At 35.1% G+C, this 21,631-nt stretch overlaps 3 protein-coding genes across 5 annotated transcripts; all 3 read right to left on the bottom strand.

Moving 5' to 3' along the window:
- Positions 1-357: 357 nt before the first annotated feature.
- On the bottom strand, positions 358-5,944 carry LOC111455351 (tRNA-dihydrouridine(47) synthase [NAD(P)(+)]-like). The gene is made up of 10 exons (XM_023096978.1): positions 5,574-5,944; positions 5,100-5,216; positions 4,765-5,001; positions 4,303-4,549; positions 3,971-4,227; positions 3,354-3,626; positions 1,970-2,251; positions 1,766-1,886; positions 752-921; positions 358-673 (listed from the first exon to the last, which is right to left on the bottom strand). Exons 1-10 carry the CDS (start codon positions 5,859-5,861, stop codon positions 575-577), a joined length of 2,091 nt encoding a protein of 696 aa, XP_022952746.1. The 5' UTR covers positions 5,862-5,944; the 3' UTR covers positions 358-574.
- A 1,455-nt stretch (positions 5,945-7,399) lies between these two features.
- On the bottom strand, positions 7,400-11,350 carry LOC111455353. Its single transcript, XM_023096979.1, has 5 exons — positions 11,048-11,350; positions 9,460-10,906; positions 9,243-9,375; positions 9,070-9,154; positions 7,400-7,839 (listed from the first exon to the last, which is right to left on the bottom strand). Exons 2-5 carry the CDS (start codon positions 10,734-10,736, stop codon positions 7,631-7,633), a joined length of 1,704 nt encoding a protein of 567 aa, XP_022952747.1. The 5' UTR covers positions 10,737-10,906; positions 11,048-11,350; the 3' UTR covers positions 7,400-7,630.
- A 3,116-nt stretch (positions 11,351-14,466) lies between these two features.
- Positions 14,467-18,201, bottom strand: LOC111455354. Of its 3 annotated transcripts, none has more exons than XM_023096981.1 (5): positions 17,944-18,201; positions 16,433-17,754; positions 16,217-16,349; positions 16,044-16,128; positions 14,467-14,930 (listed from the first exon to the last, which is right to left on the bottom strand). In XM_023096981.1, exons 2-5 carry the CDS (start codon positions 17,692-17,694, stop codon positions 14,728-14,730), a joined length of 1,683 nt encoding a protein of 560 aa, XP_022952749.1. In that variant the 5' UTR covers positions 17,695-17,754; positions 17,944-18,201; the 3' UTR covers positions 14,467-14,727. The 3 variants fall into 3 exon arrangements, with proteins under 3 accessions (XP_022952749.1, XP_022952750.1, XP_022952748.1); XM_023096982.1 differs by having other exon boundaries at positions 16,433-17,733; positions 17,944-18,194; XM_023096980.1 differs by having other exon boundaries at positions 16,433-17,803; positions 17,944-18,194.
- Between the last annotated feature and the right edge of the window lie 3,430 nt (positions 18,202-21,631).

Genomic DNA, 21,631 nt, shown 5'->3' on the forward strand with positions numbered 1-21,631 from the left:
TACGAGTAAATTTATAATTTTATTCTATTTTAGTTATAAACTTTTAAAACGTCTATTTTAATTTATAAATTATTAAAATATTACTTGCCTCACTAACTTGAAATCATGCTCATAATTCTATTTTTTTAAATAAATTTATTAAATTTTTTAATAAGATCGTACTCAAAACCATTTCATTATTTTACTAAAATCAAAATAAATGAATAAATAAATAATAGACACTCTCAAAAATTAAAAGTAAAATGAACCATTTGAAATTTTAAAAATAAAATAGAATAAATTTAAAAGTTTAAGCAAAAAAAAAAAAAATAATAATAATAATAATAATAATCCTATTGGAATTAAAATAAATATATGTAGTCAGCATGGTATAATAATTAATAAATAAATTTACAGCTGCGTCGAGCACCTGATTTATCATGTAATTGGAACATAAATACATAAATAATTCGTGAAAATAACTAAATTAGCTCTACTGACAATGGCAATGGAAAGTGTCTCAGTTTATGTGTGCACCAGAAGAACGAATTTGAATTTCAGTGATCGGATCTTCTCTTACAGTGATGAACCCGAATCAGCCATTTTCGGCTCGGTCGTAGGCGTTGGACTTGTGTTTGGGAGCGAACGAGAAGGCATCGGGAACTTTACCGAGCAACATCTCTGAGATCTTAATCTGTAATAATGGAAGGGATTACGATTCGAGGTCGAATGGTTTGAGCACTTTTTGAACTAAAAAGTAAAAATGTATTACCCAGTCAGCTGCAGAGTCGGAGGACATGAGCGTCTCGAGGTCGTCCCGGCCAAAATACGACGGCGGACGCCAGTTCAAACGTTGGGGAACAACATCCAGAAGACCAACGGGAATATATCTACATGTGTAGCTAAGCCATTCCAATAAGAAATGCCTTGTTGTCTCAACACCTGCAGATATAACCATGGGAAGAAAGGATAGCATAAAAATCAGCTGAAGAAGCCCGGTGGCCGTTAAAATGTCATCACTAGCTAATAAAGGGTCGAGCCCAATAATTGTATGAGCCCATTATATACTCATTTTATGACAATGATTTATGTGGTCAGGGAATAAAGATACTAGATATTTTAGGAAAAAGATTGTCTAGCTTATACTATAAATACCCCTCCAACCTACCTAGATTTTTATCCCAGAAGAAATACAAAGCACAAAGTAATCGAATTTCGTTTTGAGTTACGGAAAGGAGGAAGATACTTTATATATGGACTCATGAAAGTATCTGAGAGCTCGAGCATTCAATCACTATTATATTGAATGGATAATGGGCTTTTTTTTATTTGAATCTTAAAAAAAGGAACTTCTTTCTTTTCAATAAGCTCTAGCATGTAATAGGTCATCCCATCTCTTGAAACAATCGGGAGACAGTAAAGATTAGATCAAATGAGAAAGGAAAGGCTTAGTATATTGTGATGTGCGATCTGATCAAAATTTTGATTTTACAGATTCAGAGTGGGAAACTGTCATCCCATTCAATCGAATTAGGATGCCCCGGATCTGACATACGGCTTGCTTGGTAGAAGTAACATGAAGCTCAGACTTTTGGGTGTAGTCAATACTCCCATCCCAAATAAAAGGGAAATTGGTCTATGGTCGATTGTAGTTTCTACACAATGTCTTGTATTCTTTTCCCTTAATAAATAGTGCTAAGTGTTTCCTACGGAGAGCTGTGTTTAATAGTAGCAACAACGAAATGCAACAAGCAATATGACAAGCAACAGGCAACGAGCGACATACCTTTTGTGTCGGAACCCCAGTGCTCAAGTCCAAAATGTACAAAGTTCTTCAAGATGTTTAGCCGCTCCCCTGAAGTGATGTCCCAATTTCTCTGTTCCTTAATTTCAGTAAATAACCAAGGCTGCAATGGGCAACAGATTATAGCAACATAAGCTTCAATGAGTTGAAGAATCAAATAAAAAGAACATCAAACTGCAAAAAAACCTTAATTAATGCTCCTCTAGCAATCGTGCAAGTAGCTAACTTTGGGGATTCAACTTTATGTCGATTCCAATCTGCATATGAAAATACGTCCCCATTTCCTATAACTTGCAGGGAATCAGGAGCTAACGAGGAACAGCGATTGATGTATTCCCAGTCAGCAAGCTTGCTGTAACGTTGCTGGCGAGTACGGCCATGAATGGTTACAGCACCAGCTCCCCAGTTACCAATGTCTGCAATAAGTGAATCGATACGGTTTTTCCCTTCGAAGTAGCCTGTCCGAACCTAATGCAAGAAAAACACAATGGTAAAAAATGAAGAACTTGAGAAACCAAGAACATAACAAATATATAGATCCCCCTCCCCCTAAGAAAGAACACGCTGGTTCGATATTATGCTCCCTAATATACACAATTGAAATCAGATCTCGAGCTCTAGAGCTGTTGCAGTTTTGTTTTTTGGGTCGGTCATTCGGTTTTTGAAAATTAACTTATAAACGCTACCTACACTAGTTGATTTCTTTGTTTTGCTATCTACATTTTAGGAGTATTTTCAAAAACCAAGCCAAGTTTTGAAATCTAAAAACCACTATTTTAAAGAAGCAAGCACAAGTTTCAAAAACCAAAAATCAAGTAGTTCTTAAACGAATAAAGACACAATTTTTAGCAACTATTTGTATTACTACCTCCCAGAACAAGCGACCAAATGAAAACATTTAGCTGCTTGACATCTCTCATCTTTCAAACACTTAGAGGGAGCTATGAAGGGGCTCCTCCTCGAGGGAGCTATCCAGAAACCACCTTATACTATCCTCATGTAAACTAATACAGGAGACAGCTTTCCAAAAATCAAGGGGTCCAGGGCATTTGTGTTAATCTTCAACTCAATTCCTAGAATTCAATCTTATGAATGCAAAATAAGAAAACAACTCGTATATGCTAGATCCACCTAATTACTGTTGGATGATGAAAGTCCCACATTGATTAATTTAGAGAATGATCATGGGTTTATAATCAAAGAATACTCTCTCCATTGGTATGAGGCCTTTTGGAGAAGTCCAAAGCAAAGCCATGAGAGATTATGCTCAAAGTGGACAATATCATACCATCGTGGAGAGTCGTGTTCGTCTAACAATTACAACCTTGAGCTTTTAGCCTCTTAAATTCTCCAAAAGTATTCATTCGTCTCATTTCATTTAACTTTGCCCTCCTAAACTCCCACGAGACCATCACCAATTCATGTAACAAATTTAGGGCAATAAAAAACTCATAACACAAAGGAAGAAAAAGAGAAACGTAAGGAGAGTGCCCATAACCTCAGTTAGAAGCAACTTCACCAGTTAATTTTGGTCGTTCCATTGAAATAAGTACCCAAGTATAATCAGTACCTTAATTGTTATGGGTGTATCCACAATTCCGGAAGCGGTTTCTACTACACTTTTCATACGCATTGGCTTCATAAGAAGAGCTGATCCAGCACCCTTATTGACAACAATGTCAATTGGGCATCCCATGTTTATGTCAATGAAGTCGATCACGCATTCTTTGTCTATAAGTTCTACAGCACGTGATACTGTGTCTGGATATGCACCGCATATCTGAACACCAAATAGATCTTCTGAGGAATGTCGTCTCAACAATGCCCATTCTGAAGCTTGACCCTATACCACACAAGACAAATAATATAAAAGAATGTTCAATTTAACTCATCTTAAGAAATATGAAATAGAAACATCATTAAAAAGTGAATGAATGAGAATCATGCCAAATAATGAACAATGATATTTTAGATCAAAATGAAAAGGGCCAAACCATGTTTTAGATTAAAATGTAGTTGCATAGTTTCATAATTACTAAATGGCTAAATATTATTTGTTTGTTGTATAAGAACAAACAAATAACTTTCAAAACCTATAATTTGGAACTTCATAGCTAGCTGATGTCAATCAATTAAGGAGCCCGTATTAATATTAATTTCTGCAGAGCCAAGGGTAAGATGCACAACCTGCAAAAGATTTGTACACATTGCCATTTCACCGCATGTCACATCTGCTCCTAAAACTTTGCAAACTCTTCTGAAGGGAAGATTCCCAACAGTGGTCAGAGGGGCAAGATACAGCTTATCTCTAAAATCAATAAGTTTTTTTTCGCGGGGATGTGATTTAAGGCTTGCATCACTATCAGGAAGTACACTGTCGTTCACGACTTCAGAATCAATTGGTGTATGGCCCTCACTAATAGTTGCATCAATCATACATGCACCTGTTGCACACATGAGAGATATAAATAACAAGAGAAAGATGAAACTATAAGATAAAGTAATAAAATATAAACCACCATTGTCAATTTTATCAGAATGACAGTTCTCTGAAGACATAGATTTCGGTTTCTTCAGGGGTCGAGATTCATCAGATGAAAATGTTCCTTCTGTCTGCCCATTTTCTTCTGGAATTTCCACAGGGATATCTAAGTCAGCATCCATGTCATTATTCACTTCGCCACAGCGTGTTCTGTCTGCAGCACTATCATTTGATACAACATCTTCCTTCTCTTCTTTGACCCTCGATTTTGACTTTCCATGCCCCTAACAACGCCAAAATTTACATCAATGTCTTTTTATTTGAGGGAACCAGATAACATTATGGGTAATAGATTAAGAAATGCATTAGAATCTATTCCTTAAAAGCTGTAGCCTCTTCACCCCTTATCTAGTCAAAACAAAGTGATACGTGGACAGGCTTTAAGTAACAGTGTGTCGTGAGAAGAGATAAAAATACAAAGTATGCTTTCTGGTCATACCAAGAGCCCAAGTTCTTTGAGTTTGGAATCAGCTTTTGGAAATTTCATCTTGTTCTTCCATAAGAGCTTCTGAACATCTTTATTCAGTCCATTCATTTCGGAGCATTTCTTCAAAGCAACCGACGAACCAGCAGGAACACCTTCCTTGTGGGTCCCTGCAAATCTACACGCTAAACCGTAGGGGCAAAGTTGTTCGGCACCACTGAAGGGACACTCTCCATCGAGATCTGCTGGTTTCTGTGATCATAAACCTCTTGTCAAAATAAAGGTAAACTCACAAATAAATTTGTTAGATAAAGAAAAGGGGGCTAGAAGAGGGATTTTAAATGCACTACCTGAGATTTAAAGGCTTCAATATCATGGCTAAAGCGGCATTTATCACTATACCGACATGAGCTAACATCTCCTGTCTTTGCTATTTCAGGACATAAGTGGCTAGTGGACTTCTGTTCCTGTACATAGTACATCTGCTATTCATAATCTGGAAATTATCGAAGAGCCTATAACGTATACTTAGAATCATTTTTCTTCATGGAATCAACAAAAATATACAACCAACAAACAAAAAGACCGAGTTCAAGGCAGTGATACTCATCACAATCGTTTGCAAGTGTTTTATAGTGTTTAATTAACCGTTAACCATCAATTTCAGATAGGAACGTCATATTCCAAGCTCCATTCAATTCAAAAAGGTTTCAGGCACTTCAACTAGATTTCAAGTAATGCTTAGGAAAGCAAAATCCAAAACTAGAAATGACGCAGGCTAACTTTCACTACAAAAACACAAAGCGACATGAATGACTAGGAACCTGACGGCGTTCTCGTTTCATTTGACGTTTGGACTTCTTCTCCTTCACCAAGCTAGACGGAGCAGCCTTATCATCACCATCATTCTTACCCGTGGAAGCGGTATCCTTCACGTTGTTACAGGAGGACCTCATCGGCGGAGGACGAAGATATTCACGCTTAACAGGGGCTATGGCCTTGGCCACCAATTCTTCCGGCGTCAACTGAGCTCCGGTAGAGGCCGACAGAGAAGCCGGCTCCTCGGAAACCGCCGTGGGGTCCCGGAGCTCCGCCGAAACTGAGTCTTCCATTAGTGGGCGAGTGGGAGGCTGCGCTAGGGCGCACGAGTAACTGAAAGATTGGAAACAGGGAACAGTGTAGAGTTACGTCAAAACCGTTTGAATATGAAGGACTTGGACCATGCTAGGGCTACAATTCTCCGTCATTAAATCGCAATATTATAAATAATTTTCATTTAAAAAATTAAAATAACTTTTAAATTTTTTTTTTAAATTTTTTTTTATTATGACGTAAGTCGCTAATTATCCTCTTATACAATAAATCAATCTAATTAATAAATTTTAAATATTAGTATATATATAATTAGTTAATTTTTATTTTACTAAAAAAAATTGACTATAAACTAATAATAATATCTCGTTTAAAAATTTATTGGAATTACAGTAACTTTTTAGTAAATTTGAGTGATGAAGTAAATATTAATTTTTACTCAAGTTTTTACTAATTTTTAGTGATAAAGTAAATAGTAAAAATAATAATGATAAAAAAAAAATAATAAGCTTCTCATTATCTATACAATATGTCAAAGGATTTTGTCAACATTTGAGTTAACAACCGTGAACGATGACATAAATATAATACACCCTTCTTAACTGTGGACGATGACATAAATATAATACACCCTTCTTAACTGTGGACGATGACATAAATATAATACACCCTTCTTAACTGTGGACGATGACATAAATATAATACACCCTTTTTGTCGACTATGTTTATTGTTTATAAAAATATGACATGTGATTCAAAATATTAAATATAAACAAAAAAAAATTTTGATTTTTGGCTTGATTGTATAAACGGAGAACGATTCGCTCATAGATTTACATTCCATGTTTAGAATTCAAATCAGACGTTACATTAGATGATTAGACTTATCTTAAAGAAAAAATATGCACGAGAACTCCAACAAAACTATATCTTTCACGTCATCGACACCAACAAAACTATATCTTTCACGTCATCGACACATTCTCATATATAAATTTTCATTCAGAATTCTATAGATTTTGTATTAAAATATTATCACTAGCTTAATAATGGTACAGAGATCATTAAATTTAGATATTTTAAGAATAGATTATTATAAATATCTCTTCAGTTAAGTTTTCATAAGGTTGTAATCTCTTTCTAATTGGGTTTACCTAGGTTTTTATCAATCTCTTTTCAATTGGGTTTAATAAATAGCAACTAATAGTTGCATCGTTTTCTACTACAAGGATAGTTGGGAAACATTTACGAACATAGGTATTTTGAAACAAATTCCAACGAATTTCTACTGAAAGGACGGGCCAGGTAATATCATGACAAAGTTTGAGGTATTTTTGTAATGCTCTCATAATTACTCAAACTGTTTCTGTCTCTGACATGACCACTTGATGAAATGGAGAGGGAGGTGGGACAAATGGCCGAGACTACCGGAAGGATTCCTCTATGGATAATAGTTACTGTAATTGGTATTACTACGATTGGTTTAGTCGATATTTTCTTTTATGATTCATTTCTGTAAGGATCGGATGAGAAATAGAAACAGAGAATCAAGAAAGAAAAGGTTTCAAATGCTACAATATGATATAAAGTAATTATCATCCAAGGAACACTTCTCTCTTTTGGTAACAAGTTTGCCTACAAAGTAATTAAAACAAAGCATATAAAGTTAACTGTGTGATTTACACAACTTTAAAATGGCAACAACAATGAGTAGCTAGCTTACAGTGATGTGATGAACAAGGTGATCAAAGGGACAATGAAGCTCATCCATCATCTTCATCAACGAACTTTATTGGTTGGATTCAGGCTTTGTGGTTGCACTTCCATTCTGCTGCATCTGTTGCTGTTGTTGTTGGTGGTGCTGAAGCTGAAGCTGGAGGCTATGGTGACTGATGGAAGATTGGGGCATTACTCCGTTAGAGGGATGAGACTGCGCGTTTAGCTCCATCGTAGCGAGTTTCAATCTCTGAACCTCCGCAGTTAAGGTTTCGTTAAGAGCTGTCACGTTTGATAAAGATTTATAAATGAAAAAGGAAAGTATAAGTGAATTCTGCAAGAACTACTATCTACGTGATCAACGGAGTAACAGCATCGGTTCAAGGTGAAAAGATTTGAGAATCTAAATTGAAAATCAATGACGGAGGACTTAACACCGTAGAAGTTTGAAAATCAGTGATACCAACAATTTCTTAAATTAAAGAAGCAAACTTGTCTAAGGTTAAAGGAGACAAGTAAAAAACAATGGTCAAGAGGTCCTCTTGATCTGGTAATCGATAATGAAATTCCAATCGTTTGTTATACTCTTAGATATCTTAATAAGATTTCATATAACACCTCAAGCCCACCGCCAATAGATATTGTTCTATTTGTGCTTTCCCTTTCGGACTTCCCCTCAATGTTTTTAAAGCGCATCTACTAGGGAGAGTTTCCATGCTCATATAAAGAATGCTTCGTTCCCCTCTCCAACCGATGTGGAATCTCACAATCCACCTCCCTTCGGAGCCCAGCGTCCTCGCTGGCACTCGTTCCCCTCTCCGATCGAGGTGGAATCTCACATTCCATAACAAACTAAGCCTAAGAGCTAGGAAGAAAGGGAGTCAGATTCTTGTGTGGTTTATGAATAAAATTCAATGATAGTTATGTTGTTGAGGATTTGTTGGAAGAGGAGTCCCACGTCGGCTAATTAAGGAGTTGATCGTGGGTTTATAAATAAGAATATATCTCCAATGGTACGGGAGCTTATGCTCGAAGTGAACTATATCATACCATTGTGGAGATTCGTGGTTCCTAACAGATGCTGACATCAGCTTCAAGTTAGAATGTACAATGCCCTAAGAGTAAGCAATGAACTCCGGGAAGCCTACGGCCCGCTAATATGTACCAACATTTCTTAATAAAAGTTCCAAGTGACACGACAATAGTAAAATAACAGCATTCCAGATCAATGTACAGGAAAGAGGTATGCATGAACTCGGATTGGCTACCAATTATACAACCTGATAACTAAGGCCTATGAAGTGAAAAGAACCCATATTCAATACTTACAAAAACCCAAGATGGGTTTTTCAAAGATTCGAGCTAATCAATGAAGATAAGTAAATCGAAGGTCATTTTCCAGAAAAAAAAAAATGGCTGACACAGTTTGAAACAGCTCAATGAAACGATGCTTTAATGGAAAACTTTTTCAGAGACATACAGGAGGAAAAAGGTAAAGAGAAGTGTCAATACCGTCCCGTAGTTGTGCTTGTTGTTCCATGGCTTGAAGACGGAACTTCAGTTCATTATTCTGGTTTGTAAGCCCTACTGAATCTCTCTGAATACAGAGCAATTTTGCCAAAACTGAGGATTTAGCAGCAGGAAAATGGAAATAGAAAATAATTGTCAATACTCAAGAATTTTACCTGTAAAAGAGTGAGTTGGGCAGACAGTGTGGTAGCTTCTGTCTGAAGAGTCTGAACCTTGTGTTCTAACTCAGATATATACCGCATCTTTCGTTCTTTTGATCGAGCAGCAGACTGACGGTTTGCCAAGATCCTGAGGTAAATTTATTGCTCAAGTTTACAAATCAACAGATGAAATAATTTAAGTAAAACGGTCAGTGACATAATTTGTATATACCTCTTTGCACGCTTGGGATCGGTCAAAGCAATCTCGGCAAGTTTGTCATTTGCCATGATTTTCTTCAGTTCAGCCCCACTGAACTCACCATTACCAAACTCCAAGCTGAATGAAGCTGAATTACCGTCAACTAAGTTGTTTGAAGAAAGTTGCCCCGGACGAACACCAGGTGGTGTAGGAGGCATTTTGGGTGACTCGTCACCAAACTGCAGCTTCCCCATGAAACTATCCATGGAGACACTTCGATAATGTCTGGTCGTTGGAGCAATATCGCCCCCTGCAGTTCGTTTGATCCCTTCCCTCTTTTCAGCAGAGGAATTCAATCGAGGCATTTGAGCGCTATCCCCACTCTCATTTACACTGCTTTCTGCTTCATTATCACTGCTCTCACCCCCATTTGTCTTCGTTCCACTACCCCTACTATCCAAATCCTCTCGATTCTCATGACCGTTCTTGTCGTTCGTCCCAGAAGAGTTGAACAAATCAATATTATCCAAATTCATATAAGCAGAAAATAAGTCGTCCACATTGTCCCCATCGGATTTCCTCTCACTCATTCCTTCTAAATTGTTGTCAACGTTTTTCTCCAAACTATGTTCTCTTTTAACTAACTGGCTGGCGGGCTTTAACATGCCAGCATTCTCTTTACTACTCGTAGATCGCTCCAATCCACCAGAGCTACTGAATGGGAGAAGAGGAGATGGCTGAATCATTGAAGATAATCCAAATGGAATATCACTACTAGACCGCCTATGTGCTTTACGAGGAGGTAAAGAATCTCCCATCTTAGAAGAATTGGCTCTCATATAAGGTGAGGGAGGCAACAAAGAATGGGAACTGTTATCCCTATCCTCCATTGATGTATCTGCAGAAACCTGATCTGAATTCGATGTAGATGGGGACTCGCGAAATGGAGACGGGCTTAAAGGGGGCAAAGAATCGAGAGAAAAGAAAGAAGGCTGAGATAACGATCGGGAATGAGTAGGCACTGGGCTATAATTTTGCTGGTTCATCGGACGCGAGATCGGGATCTGAGAATACGGCGAAATCGGTGGGATCTGCGGTGAGTTCGGGCTAGGAGGAATCCCAATTCTTCTACTATTATCACTAAGAAAATTTGACTGAAAGTGTGGTGGACGAATTTGGGAGCAGTTCATTTGAGAAATTTTAAGTTGATCCATCGACAAAGGAAGATTTCCAGCAAAAGAAGAAGATGCTCCATACGAACATTGAAGATTTCGCATGTTCTCAGCATTAGCATCGTCAGTATCTCCCATTTCGCCTCAAAAATCAACGTCTCAGCGAATGATAGTGCTCGAGAATCAGAAGAAGAAGAAGAAAAAAAAGCCTAAATCACCACTTCACAAACCTACGCAACTCCACCACAGTTCAATCACAATTGAGTACCAAACTCCCAATCATAAACACAACCAATCGCCCTCAAAACCTGCAACAGATTAATCGAAATAAAACCTCATATACCAAACCAGAAAATCACAAAAACAACATAAAAGAGCTCAAGAACATTCAAAAGTAAAGCAATGAGTTCCATTAACAATAATAGACATTCCGCAGCAGTTAGAAATACCTCAAAGAAAGTAATAACTCCAAGCCGGCCGGAAGCTCGACAATGCCCTCGCTGTAACGTTCCTGACCTCCCTCCTCCGACGGCGGCAGAACTTAAACAAAAGACCTTAATTCTCCGCAATAGAGAAAAGCATTTCAGTCCAAAATTAACAGCGAGCTTTAAAAAAGCAATCCGCCGGCGAAAATCACGAGGACGCCGGCGATTTCTCTCTCTAAAAATCCTTTCGGCACTTTCTCTCTCACTCACGACGAAGATGACGATGACGACGACTACTGGTACACCGATTTCCATGACGCGTACGCGTGAATTTAATAAGAATTTGCATTTCAGTCGAATTTGAATTTCGCCTACATTTCAATTTCATTCCGACCGCATTTCGACTTTTCCCCCCGCCAAATTTTCACATAAATTTATTTAGCAGTTAAATTCTCAAATATTACATTAGATTCTTATTTATCCAAATAAAAACACTTATTTCTTTATTTTTTAATTTATGAAAATATAAATTTAATATATATTTTTTATAATTAATTATTTAAAATTTTATAATAATTTTATTTCGGCCGTAAAAGCTTATCAAAATTATAGCTTAATTTTTAATTTAGTATTTATAGTTTATTAATACATCTGTTCCCTAATCAATATATCAAATTAAATTTCATTAAATCTTTAAAAAAAAAAAAATTAATTATGAATTTAATGATTTAATTATTTTTTATTTTTTTATTTTTTTGTAATAAACTAGTATCCATATTTCCAAATTATAATAATTTAGTTGAAAATTATTGTTAATTAAAAAAATTATATTTTTCTCTAAATTTATATTTCAATCATTACTCTCCACTTTTAACTTTATCAAATCAAATATTGTCGTATATTATTAAAACAATTACTTAATTTTTTTATTTAATTTTTATAAATTGGAAAAATATTAATTTATATCTCTAAAATTTGGGTGTGTCATTTAAAATATAAAATTAATTTGATATTCTAAAATTTTAAATGGATTATTTTTTTCCCAAATTTGTATTTATTTATTTTTTTTAATTCCATTTCAGGATACTTTTTGTTATTATTTATTTTATTTTATTATCTTAAGATATTTTTAAAAATCTAAGCCAAATTTAATAAGAAAATAAGCACATTAAAAATATTTAAATTTTACTAATATTTTTTAAAGCTTAAAATGGATTTAAAAATTGAGAAATAGTTAATCAACGAGCTTGTTTTTATTTTTATTTTTTAATTTAGAAACTGAAATTAAAATTATCTGTAAATTGAGGTTTCAATTATTTGTATTTAATTTTAATGATTTGGGATGATGATAATAAGACAAATAAAGAATCACTAATATTATCACTCGTGACATTATTTTGCTTCGAATTCAATCAATTGTAGTGTAACGCAATAAATGGTATCAAATAATAATAATAATAATAATAATAATAATAATAATAATAAAAGCAAATAAATGAAACTCATAATTTAACAATAATCAACCTTCACATTTAAAATGTGAAATCACACATATATATACACACACATAATAATATATATATATATATATATATATAAAAATATAATTTAGTTTATTAACCTTTAATTTTAATTTTGTATTTATTTAGTTCGTAAATTTTTTTATTTTTTATTTTTTATTTAACCATTTACCCAAATACAAAAATATTTAATACATTCTTTTAATCTTGTGGTAAAAATTTTAAAAATTAATTAATCTATTAAATATAAATTTTTTTATCTAATATAACTCTAAACTTTTTAATGATATTGTTTCGACCAAAACCAATTCAATACTCAATTTTTAAACTTATAACGACCCTTACTTCCATCTCTAAGTTTCTTTATTGGGTAATTTACTTTCCTCCGATGTTTTTAAAATTCAATCAAAACTTTAGAAACTAAAGAATAATAATAATTTTTATAAGAACTATAACGACCCAGATCCACCAAATATTGTCCTCTTGGATTTGCCCTTTCAAGCTTCTCCTCAAAGCTTTAAAACACGTCTGTTAGGGAAAAGTTTTCACACCCGTATAAAGAGTGTTTTGTTCTCCTCCCCAACCAATGTGGGATATCACAAGCACGTTTTTTTTGTTTTTAAGAATCTTACTAAGAATCCAAACATTGTATCAAATAAACATAAAAATCATGTTATTACAAAGAAACGAACCACGAACGGTTATCAAACGGAGCATAAACCACCTGAACGATAAAAATACATCTAACGGTCTAAAGACACTTAAATTTGTAGCACGTTTAAAAGCCATCAAGAAAGAGAATAAACAACAATAATAATTAATCAAGAAACATTGAAGTACAGTGAATTCAGTCAAGTTTACCTAATTCATGAATGTATCACAGTTGGAAAAAGAAGCGTCCTTTGTCAATTCATATGGACAACCTTGTGCATGCATAAGCTTAGGATGTGAATCCAATGATTATGATTCAAAATTTTGGATCTGTTTCATCATCATTATCCTATTATGGCTAAAGTTTACAACTTTATGAACTGATATTTTATTAATCCTTGTTACAAGTAAGGACGGGAAATAGTATAGGGACTAAAGTTAAACATATAGGGACTAAAAGACGATTTAACCAAATAAATATGGGCTAAAAAGTATCTAACCTATCGAATGCGAACTCTTTAGTCTAGTATGTAACAGCTCAAGCCTATCGCTAGCATATATCGTCAGTCTCACAATTTTGAAAGCACGTCTACTAGAGAGAGGTTTCTACACCCTTATAAGGAATGTTTTGTTCCACTTTTCAACCGACGTGGGATCTCACAATTCAACTCCCTTGAGAGTCCAGCATCCTCGCTGGCACATCGCTCGGTGTCGAGCTTTGATATCATTTGTAACAGTCCAAGTCCACCACTAGCAGTTATTGTCTGTTTTGGTCCGTTACGTATCGTTGTTAACCTCACGGTTTTTAAAACGCATCTACTAGAGGGAGGTTTTCACATCCTTATAAGGAACGGTTCGTTCCATCTCCAACCGATGTGAGATCTCAAATACAATCGCCTAAACCTTATAATTTAGGTCATCTAATACGAGTATACAACAACTACTTGTACAATTATGTAAAATCCACCTTTATAGCCACCATGATAATTAAGCTATCAAACATTAAATATTAGCCATCTTATCAATCATTAAGATCATGCCAGACATACTGAAAAAAAATGATATGATAATGTGACTAAATATAAATGACAAAAGAATAAGATACATTACCAACCAAATGGGATGCCCAAATAGTGGGAACCAAGCTCTATTTATTGGTGGAATCATTGAATAGACTCCAAGAACCTGCAACAATTTGAAATGCCTAATCACCTGTAAAATGATTAGAAATCAAATCAAATAGAATGATTTAGATTGTTAAGGGATCACTACTTGACAGAAGGAAAGGAAGGGAATTCCCATTCTAAAATATCATATAAAGTAATTAATCATGAGTATACTTCTCTTTTGGGTAACAAGATTCGCCTAGACTCACTAAACAATTGAAAATAAAGCATAAAAATTATAAGTGTGTGATTTACACAACTTTAGAAAGACTGTGTTGGGGTGGATATGTGACAAATCCAAATAATAAGAAGCTAACTTATAATAATGAATACTTCTATGAATGAACCAGAAACAAACTAATAATAATTATTGGTTGGACTCTGGTTTTGTGGTTGCACTGCCATTTTGCTGCATATGTTGTTGGTGCTGCTGCTGAAGCTGAAGCTGGAGTCCATGGTGATTCATAGATGATTGAGATATTACCCCGTTTGAGGGATGAGATTGCGCGTTTATATCGGTTGTAGCGAGCTTCAATCGCTGAACCTCCCCGGTTAACGCTTCATTTAGAGCTGCCACATTTGATAACAATTTCATTGACAAGAAATGCAGAAGAGGGAGAACTCATGTTAAGCAAATTCAGAAGGGTTTTCCATTTAGCACAAAAAGGAAAAGGGTAATTATCAGAAAGGCTTATATCAACTGCAACACAAAGCAACGGATGGATGATTGTTCTGAAACTTACTCTTCGTCCCAAGAAGACTTCACTATCATTTGACGAAATAAGGATGATCAAGTAAAAGCCCTCACCAAAAGCAAGCTATAGATTACCATATAAAATAAGAGTGAGAGGCCATTGTCTTCGGTTAGAAATGTAACGGTCCAAGCCCACCACTAGCAGATATTGTCCTCTTTGGGCTTTCCCTTCCAAGCTTCCACTCAAAGTTTTAAAACGCCTATGTTAGGGAAAGGTTTCCACACCCTTATAAGGAATGTTTCGTTTCCCTCTCCAACTAATGTGGGATCTCACAGAGCTAGTATAATAAGCTAAAAACAAATTTCCATAATTGCTAAGCAAAAGTGCATAATAAATTTCGCTCCTCTCCAACCGATGTGAGATCTCACAGACGCATCTACTTGGAGTCTACCTTGAGTGTTGATGTAGGATGAAAGAAGAGAAAGTGGCCTAGTAGTTAGCCTAGCCATGAACTACAGAGCGTCTATGGTCCGCTGACGTGTACCAGTTTACCAGAGAAAGTGGCCTAGTAGTTAGCCTAGCCATGAACTACAGAGCGTCTATGGTCCGCTGACGTGTACCAGTTTACCAGTAATCTAATGATAAAAATTGAAAACTCTACAAGCCATGATGATGGGTAAAACAAGAAGTAACATTCCATTATAATGTACTAAAGAGAGGTATGAACTTGTATTGTATTGACAATGATACTGTCCGAAAACTGAGCGATGCCAGTCAGAAGGATTCATGGTTCAATACTGAAAAAAAAACACTAAAAGATATGGTTTCCAAAGCATTAATCTGACAAATACTAAAAATATACAGAGAGTAATGTAGCAGAAATATTAGGCTAACATAGTAAAAGTTAATTCATGATTCAATGCTATGGAAGAAAAACCTTTCCAATCAAGCATTAAAGGAACATAACTAAGAGAAAAGGAATCAATACCATCCCGTAATTGTGCTTGCTGTTCCATGGCTTGGAGACGAAACTTCAGCTCATTATTCTGATTTGTAAGTCCAACTGAGTCTCGCTAAATATGAAATAGTCACAGTAAAACTCGAAAATTTAGGCACAGAAAATGGAGATAGAAAATAGTTGTCACTGCTCAAAATCTCTACCTGTAGAAGTGTGAGTTGGGCAGACAGCGTGGTAGCTTCTGTCTGTAGAGTCTGAACCTTGTGTTCCAACTCAGATATATACCGCATTTTACGTTCTTTCGATCGAGCAGCAGATTGACGGTTCGCCAAGATCCTGAAGTAAACCCATAACTCAAGATTAGCAATCACTGGATAAAGTCAATTTAGTAAATCAGTTGCAAACATGATTTACAATACCTCTTAGCACGCTTGGGATCGGATAGTGCAATCTCAGCAAGTTTGTCGTTCGCCATAATTTTCTTCAGTTCGGCCCCACTGAACTCACCATTACCAAACTCCAAGCTGAATGGAGCGGAATTACCATCAACTAAGTTGTTTGATGAAAGTTGCCCCGGACGAACACCAGGTGGTGTAGGAGGCATTTTGGGCGACTCATCACCAAACTGCAGCTTCCCCATGAAACTATCCATGGAGACACTTCGATAATGTCTGGTCGTTGGAGCAATATCGCCCCCTGCAGTTCGTTTGATCCCTTCCCTCTTTTCAGCAGAGGAATTCAATCCAGGCATTTGAGCGCTATCCCCACTTTCATTTACACTGCTTTCAGCTTCATTATCACTGCTCTCACCCCCATTTGTCTTTGTTCCACTACCTCTACTATCCAAATCCTCCCGTTTCTCATGACCATTCTTGTCGTCGGCCCCAGAGGAGTTGAACAAATCAATATTATCCAAATTCATATAAGCAGAGAATAAATCATCCACAGTGTCCCCTTCGGGCTTCCTTTCACCCATTCCTTCCAAATTGTTATCAATGCCTTTCTCCAAACTAGGCTCTCTTTTAACAAACTGGCTACCCGGCTTAAACATGCCCACATTCTCTTTACTATTTGTTGATCGCTCCAAACCACCTGAGCCACTTAAAGGGAGAAGAGGAGATGACTGAATCATCGAAGATAATCCAAACGGAATATCACTATTGGACCTCCTATGTGCTTTACGAGGGGGTAAAGCATCTCCCATCTGCGAAGAATTGGCCCTCATATAAGGTGAGGGAGGCAACAAAGAATGTGAACTAGCATCCCTATCCTCCATTGATGTGTCTGCAGAAACCTGATCTGAATTCGATGTAGATGGGGAGTCCCGAAATGGAGAGGGGCTTAAAGGCGGCAAGGAATCGAAAGAGAAGAAAGAAGGCTGAGATAACGATCGTGAATGAGTAGGAACAGAGCTATAACTGTGCTGGTTCATCGGACGCGACACCGGGATCTGAGAATACGGAGAGATTGGTGGGATCTGCGGTGGTATTCCCATTCTTCGATTATTATCTCCAAGAAAATTCGACTGAAAATGCTGTGGACGGCCTTGTGAGCAGTTCATTTGAGAAATTTTAAGCTGATCCATAGAGAAATTATGCTTCACAGAAGAGGAGGAAGATGTTCCAAACGAACATTGAAGATTTCGAAAGCTATCGGTATGAACATCTTCAGTATCGCCCATTTCGCCCCAAACACTTGCGTAACTTTGATCGGAAGTAACCTAGACCACCAATTCCCACAGCTATGACAATTGAATTCCAATCATAAACACAAACAATCAACCATTCAATCTACCATACATTAAACAAAGAAAACTTCACGAACTGAACCTAAAAAATCAATGAAACAACTTAAACAGCAACAAAACGTTCAAAAGTAAAGCAATGACTCCTCATTAACGATAATGAACACTTCATAGCTTTAGTAATACCTCCAAACAAGCAGCAAGAAACTCAACAATGGCGTCCACAAAAGCCAACGACGTTCAAACGAACAACTAGGCTTCAGTCCAAATGCCACAACATTTCTAGAAGATGAAGCATTTTCCGGTCAAAAACCAGCGCGTGAGCTTTAAACTAATTTCCCGGCGGGAATCCCGAGATAACGCCGGCGATTTCTCTCTCTAAATTTTCTCTCACACTCACAATAACGATGACGACTCCTCCTGGTACACCGATTTTCATGACGCGTACGCGTGAATTTAATAAGAATTTGCATTTCACCCGAATTTGCATTTTCCTTGCATTTCAATTTCATTCCGACCGCATTTCGGCCTCTTTTTTTTATTTTTTTTTATTGCCCAAATTTCAATTAAATTATTTTCGGATTAAATTCTATAAGATTACATGTCGGGATAAGGTTCTAAAAATTTTCAATTTTTTAAACAAAAATTTTAATTAATTAATTAAGATTATATCCTTTTTCCTCCAAATATTTAATTTCTTCTCTTTTTTTTATCTTTCCATGTTGGAATTTCCATTTAGAAGGAATAAAAATAAAATATAAATGGCAAAATTGGAAAATTCATTATTAAAAGAAAAAAATACTTGAATATTACTATTATATTATTATTATTATTTATGGAAAATAGTTTTGGGTTTTTACCATGGTGAATTAAATTTTACCTCTTAATTTACTTTTTTAACCGAGCTCTGTCGTTTTAACCACTAAATATACGACATCCGAATAAAGAAATGGTACATAAATGAACTAAAATTTTTCTAGTTGAGTTTAGACGGAAGCTAGAAACTCAAAAAACCATGGGCTTTTACCAATAATGGGCTAATCATAAAAACTCAACAATGAATTTTTACCATGGCTTAATCGTAAAAACTTCATAGTTGAGTTTGTTTTGAGCAATTCTATGTTGGGTGATCTCCCGATAATTTTTCTAAAAAAACATGTTGAAATGACTCGTGTTGATTTATGAGGATATTTTTCACTCTCACAGCGGAAAATAATTAAAATGTATTATCTATAAATTAATATATAAAATTTAGATTATTTATAATTAAATTAATATTAATTTGTAAAATTTGTTTTCTTTTTAAAATAAAACAAACCCCCCATTGGAGAAAATATTGCTTGCACGATTAACAAAGAGGAATTTGATTCTTCATTTTAAAATGGTAATAAAAAAAAAGAGTTAAAATTATATTATCTAGAAAAATAAATAAATAATTTTTTTATTTATAAAAAAATATATAGGATAAGGTTTTTGGGTTGTGGGCAACCGTTATTAGCTCTTTATTATTATTATTATTTAATACACGTTTTACAAGAAGCCCTTTAGTTGACTTTTATTTCCTGATTAGTGCCGCTGATTTCTATTTTATTAAACCATTAATTCAATTTTATATTATTTTTTTTTACATTTTAAGTTGTGTTATTAATATTTATTTGAATTTTTGTTTTATTTTATTGTAAATATGTTATTTTTAATTAAAAAATGGCATTTTTAGGACATTATTAGTATTATTATTTTGAATTCAATAATAGGTGAATCTGGGTTTAACAGCCCACGCCTACGGTTAGGAAAAGCCCAAAGAGAATAATATCTATTATCGGTAGACTTGAGCTGTTATAAATAATATCAGAGCCAGATACGGGACAATGTGCGAGCAAGGAGGCTGAAGCCCGAGAGGAGGTGGACAATAGGCGGTGTGTCAACGAGGACACTGGGTTCCAAAGGGGTGAGATTGTAAGATCCCACATCAGTTGAAAAGAAGAATGAAGTGTTCTTTATAAGTGTGAAAAACTCTTCCAAGCATACGCGTTTTAAAAACCTTGAGAGAAATCATGAAAAGCCCAAAGAAAATAATATCTATTATTGGTAGACTTGAGTTGTTACAAATGCTATCAGAGCCCGACATAGGACAATGTGCCAGTGAGGAGGCTGAACCCTGAAAGGAGGTGGACACCAAACGATGTGTCAGCGAGGACACTGGGTCCCAAAGGAGGGGGATTGTAAGAACCCACATCGGTTGAGAAGAAGAACGAGGCATTCTTTACAAGTGTGTGGAAAACTCTTCCTAGTAGACGCGTTTTAAAAACCTTGAGAGAAATCCCGAAAAGCCCAAAGAGAATAACATATATTATCGGTAGACTTGAGCTGTTACAAATGGTATCAGAGCCAGACACGAGACAATGTGCCAGCGAGGAGGCTGAACCCTAGAAGGAGGTGGACACCAGACAATGTGCCAGCGAGGAGACTTGGTTCCAAAGGGGGTGGATTGTAAGATCACACATCGGTTGAAAAGAAGAACAAAGCATTCTTTATAAGGGCGTGGAAAACTCTCCCAAACAGGCTCGTTTTAAAAACTTTGAGAGAAATCCCGAAAGAAAAAACCCAAATATGACAATATCGGCTAGTGGTGGACTTGAACTGTTACACTGTAAATACTCGAATATTTGAAATTTTCGTCCATGATATATATTTAAATAAAAAAATATAATTAGAAGAAATTGGTTTGTATTTATTTATTTATTATTATTATTATTAATCTTAAAATAACCGAAAAATATATAGAAAAGAAAATTGAGATATATTTTAGTTTAAGATAAATATAGGCACACGTTGTATGTGTTTGGTAGAACCAACTTAATGTTATATTATATGGTGCCTCCACCATTCAACATAACCACGTAACTTAATCATATTTGAATTATACATTGTATTATATTATATTATATAGTTTTTTGTTTTTTATAAATGTCATTCCCTATTTTAACCTAATCATATTTGAATTATACATTGTATTATATTATATTATATAGTTTTTTTTATTTTTTATAAATGTCATTCCCTATTTTTACCTAACAAAGAGACTAATAGATTCGGATTAAATATGAAATCGTTTTCAATTTATCGTATAAACTCTAAAATTTGGATATTCTTACGTCAATTGAAGTACAATTCAGTAGATAAAATTAGAAATGTACGTGGGGTGTAACAATCGCACTCTTGCAGTAAGAGACATTGAACAAGTCAGCCGTGAGAAATTCAGACTTCACGGATAACGTCGACGTATGCTCGAGTCTCGAGTCACGTTTGTAAGAAATGTTTTAATAACACAAGCGATAAAATACGTTAAAAGAAATTTGAAAGAACGTGATGTTATAAGCTAAGAGCGATTAGGCAACAACGACGACTTTGATAGCATATAATCCAGATAGGAAGAAGCGACAACTAGTCATTTCTCTCTATACTAGATTTCGGAGCGGTTTAACCCTAGCGCGTGTAGACATGATTTTGGTGAACAGTTGTACACCTCAGTAGTGATACAACGTGGAACAGTAAAAGTGGGCATGCACCCATGAACAACACGTTGGGTAAGAAACTCCAAAGTCAAAATTTTATTTTCTCTATATCAAACAAAATATTTATGTCAGTTTCCTAATTATTCCATTATTTAATTTTTGTCAGAAATTTGTTAGCCTCTTTTTACAAAAATAATAATAATAATTAATTAAATGTGAAATATGTAAATATTAATTTTTAAATTAATATAAAATATATATGATTAGTCGAGTTATTTTTCAACTTTAAAATTTTATAAATATAAATTTACATGGTAAAAAAATATTAGGAGTATGACCTATTTTAATAAATATTAAAA

Source organism: Cucurbita moschata, unplaced genomic scaffold (genome assembly GCF_002738365.1).
Source record: "Cucurbita moschata cultivar Rifu unplaced genomic scaffold, Cmos_1.0 Cmo_Scf00017, whole genome shotgun sequence".
NCBI classification, from domain to species: Eukaryota; Viridiplantae; Streptophyta; class Magnoliopsida; order Cucurbitales; family Cucurbitaceae; genus Cucurbita; species Cucurbita moschata.

Coding starts and splice junctions, on each gene's coding strand:
- LOC111455353 (XM_023096979.1), bottom strand. CDS start 10,736: ATGGGAGATACTGACGATGCTAATGCTGAGAACATGCGAAATCTTCAA. Junction 9,155..9,242: donor CCCAACTCACTCTTTTACAG/GTAAAATTCTTG, acceptor CTCTGTATTCAG/AGAGATTCAGTAGGGCTTAC. Junction 7,840..9,069: donor ACAAGCACAACTACGGGACG/GTATTGACACTT, acceptor CAAACGTGACAG/CTCTTAACGAAACCTTAACT.
- LOC111455351 (XM_023096978.1), bottom strand. CDS start 5,861: ATGGAAGACTCAGTTTCGGCGGAGCTCCGGGACCCCACGGCGGTTTCC. Junction 3,627..3,970: donor TGTGTACAAATCTTTTGCAG/GTTGTGCATCTT, acceptor TGTGTGGTATAG/GGTCAAGCTTCAGAATGGGC. Junction 674..751: donor CCGACTCTGCAGCTGACTGG/GTAATACATTTT, acceptor CCATTATTACAG/ATTAAGATCTCAGAGATGTT.
- LOC111455354 (XM_023096981.1), bottom strand. CDS start 17,694: ATGGGCGATACTGAAGATGTTCATACCGATAGCTTTCGAAATCTTCAA. Junction 16,129..16,216: donor CCCAACTCACACTTCTACAG/GTAGAGATTTTG, acceptor TTTCATATTTAG/CGAGACTCAGTTGGACTTAC. Junction 14,931..16,043: donor GCAAGCACAATTACGGGATG/GTATTGATTCCT, acceptor CAAATGTGGCAG/CTCTAAATGAAGCGTTAACC.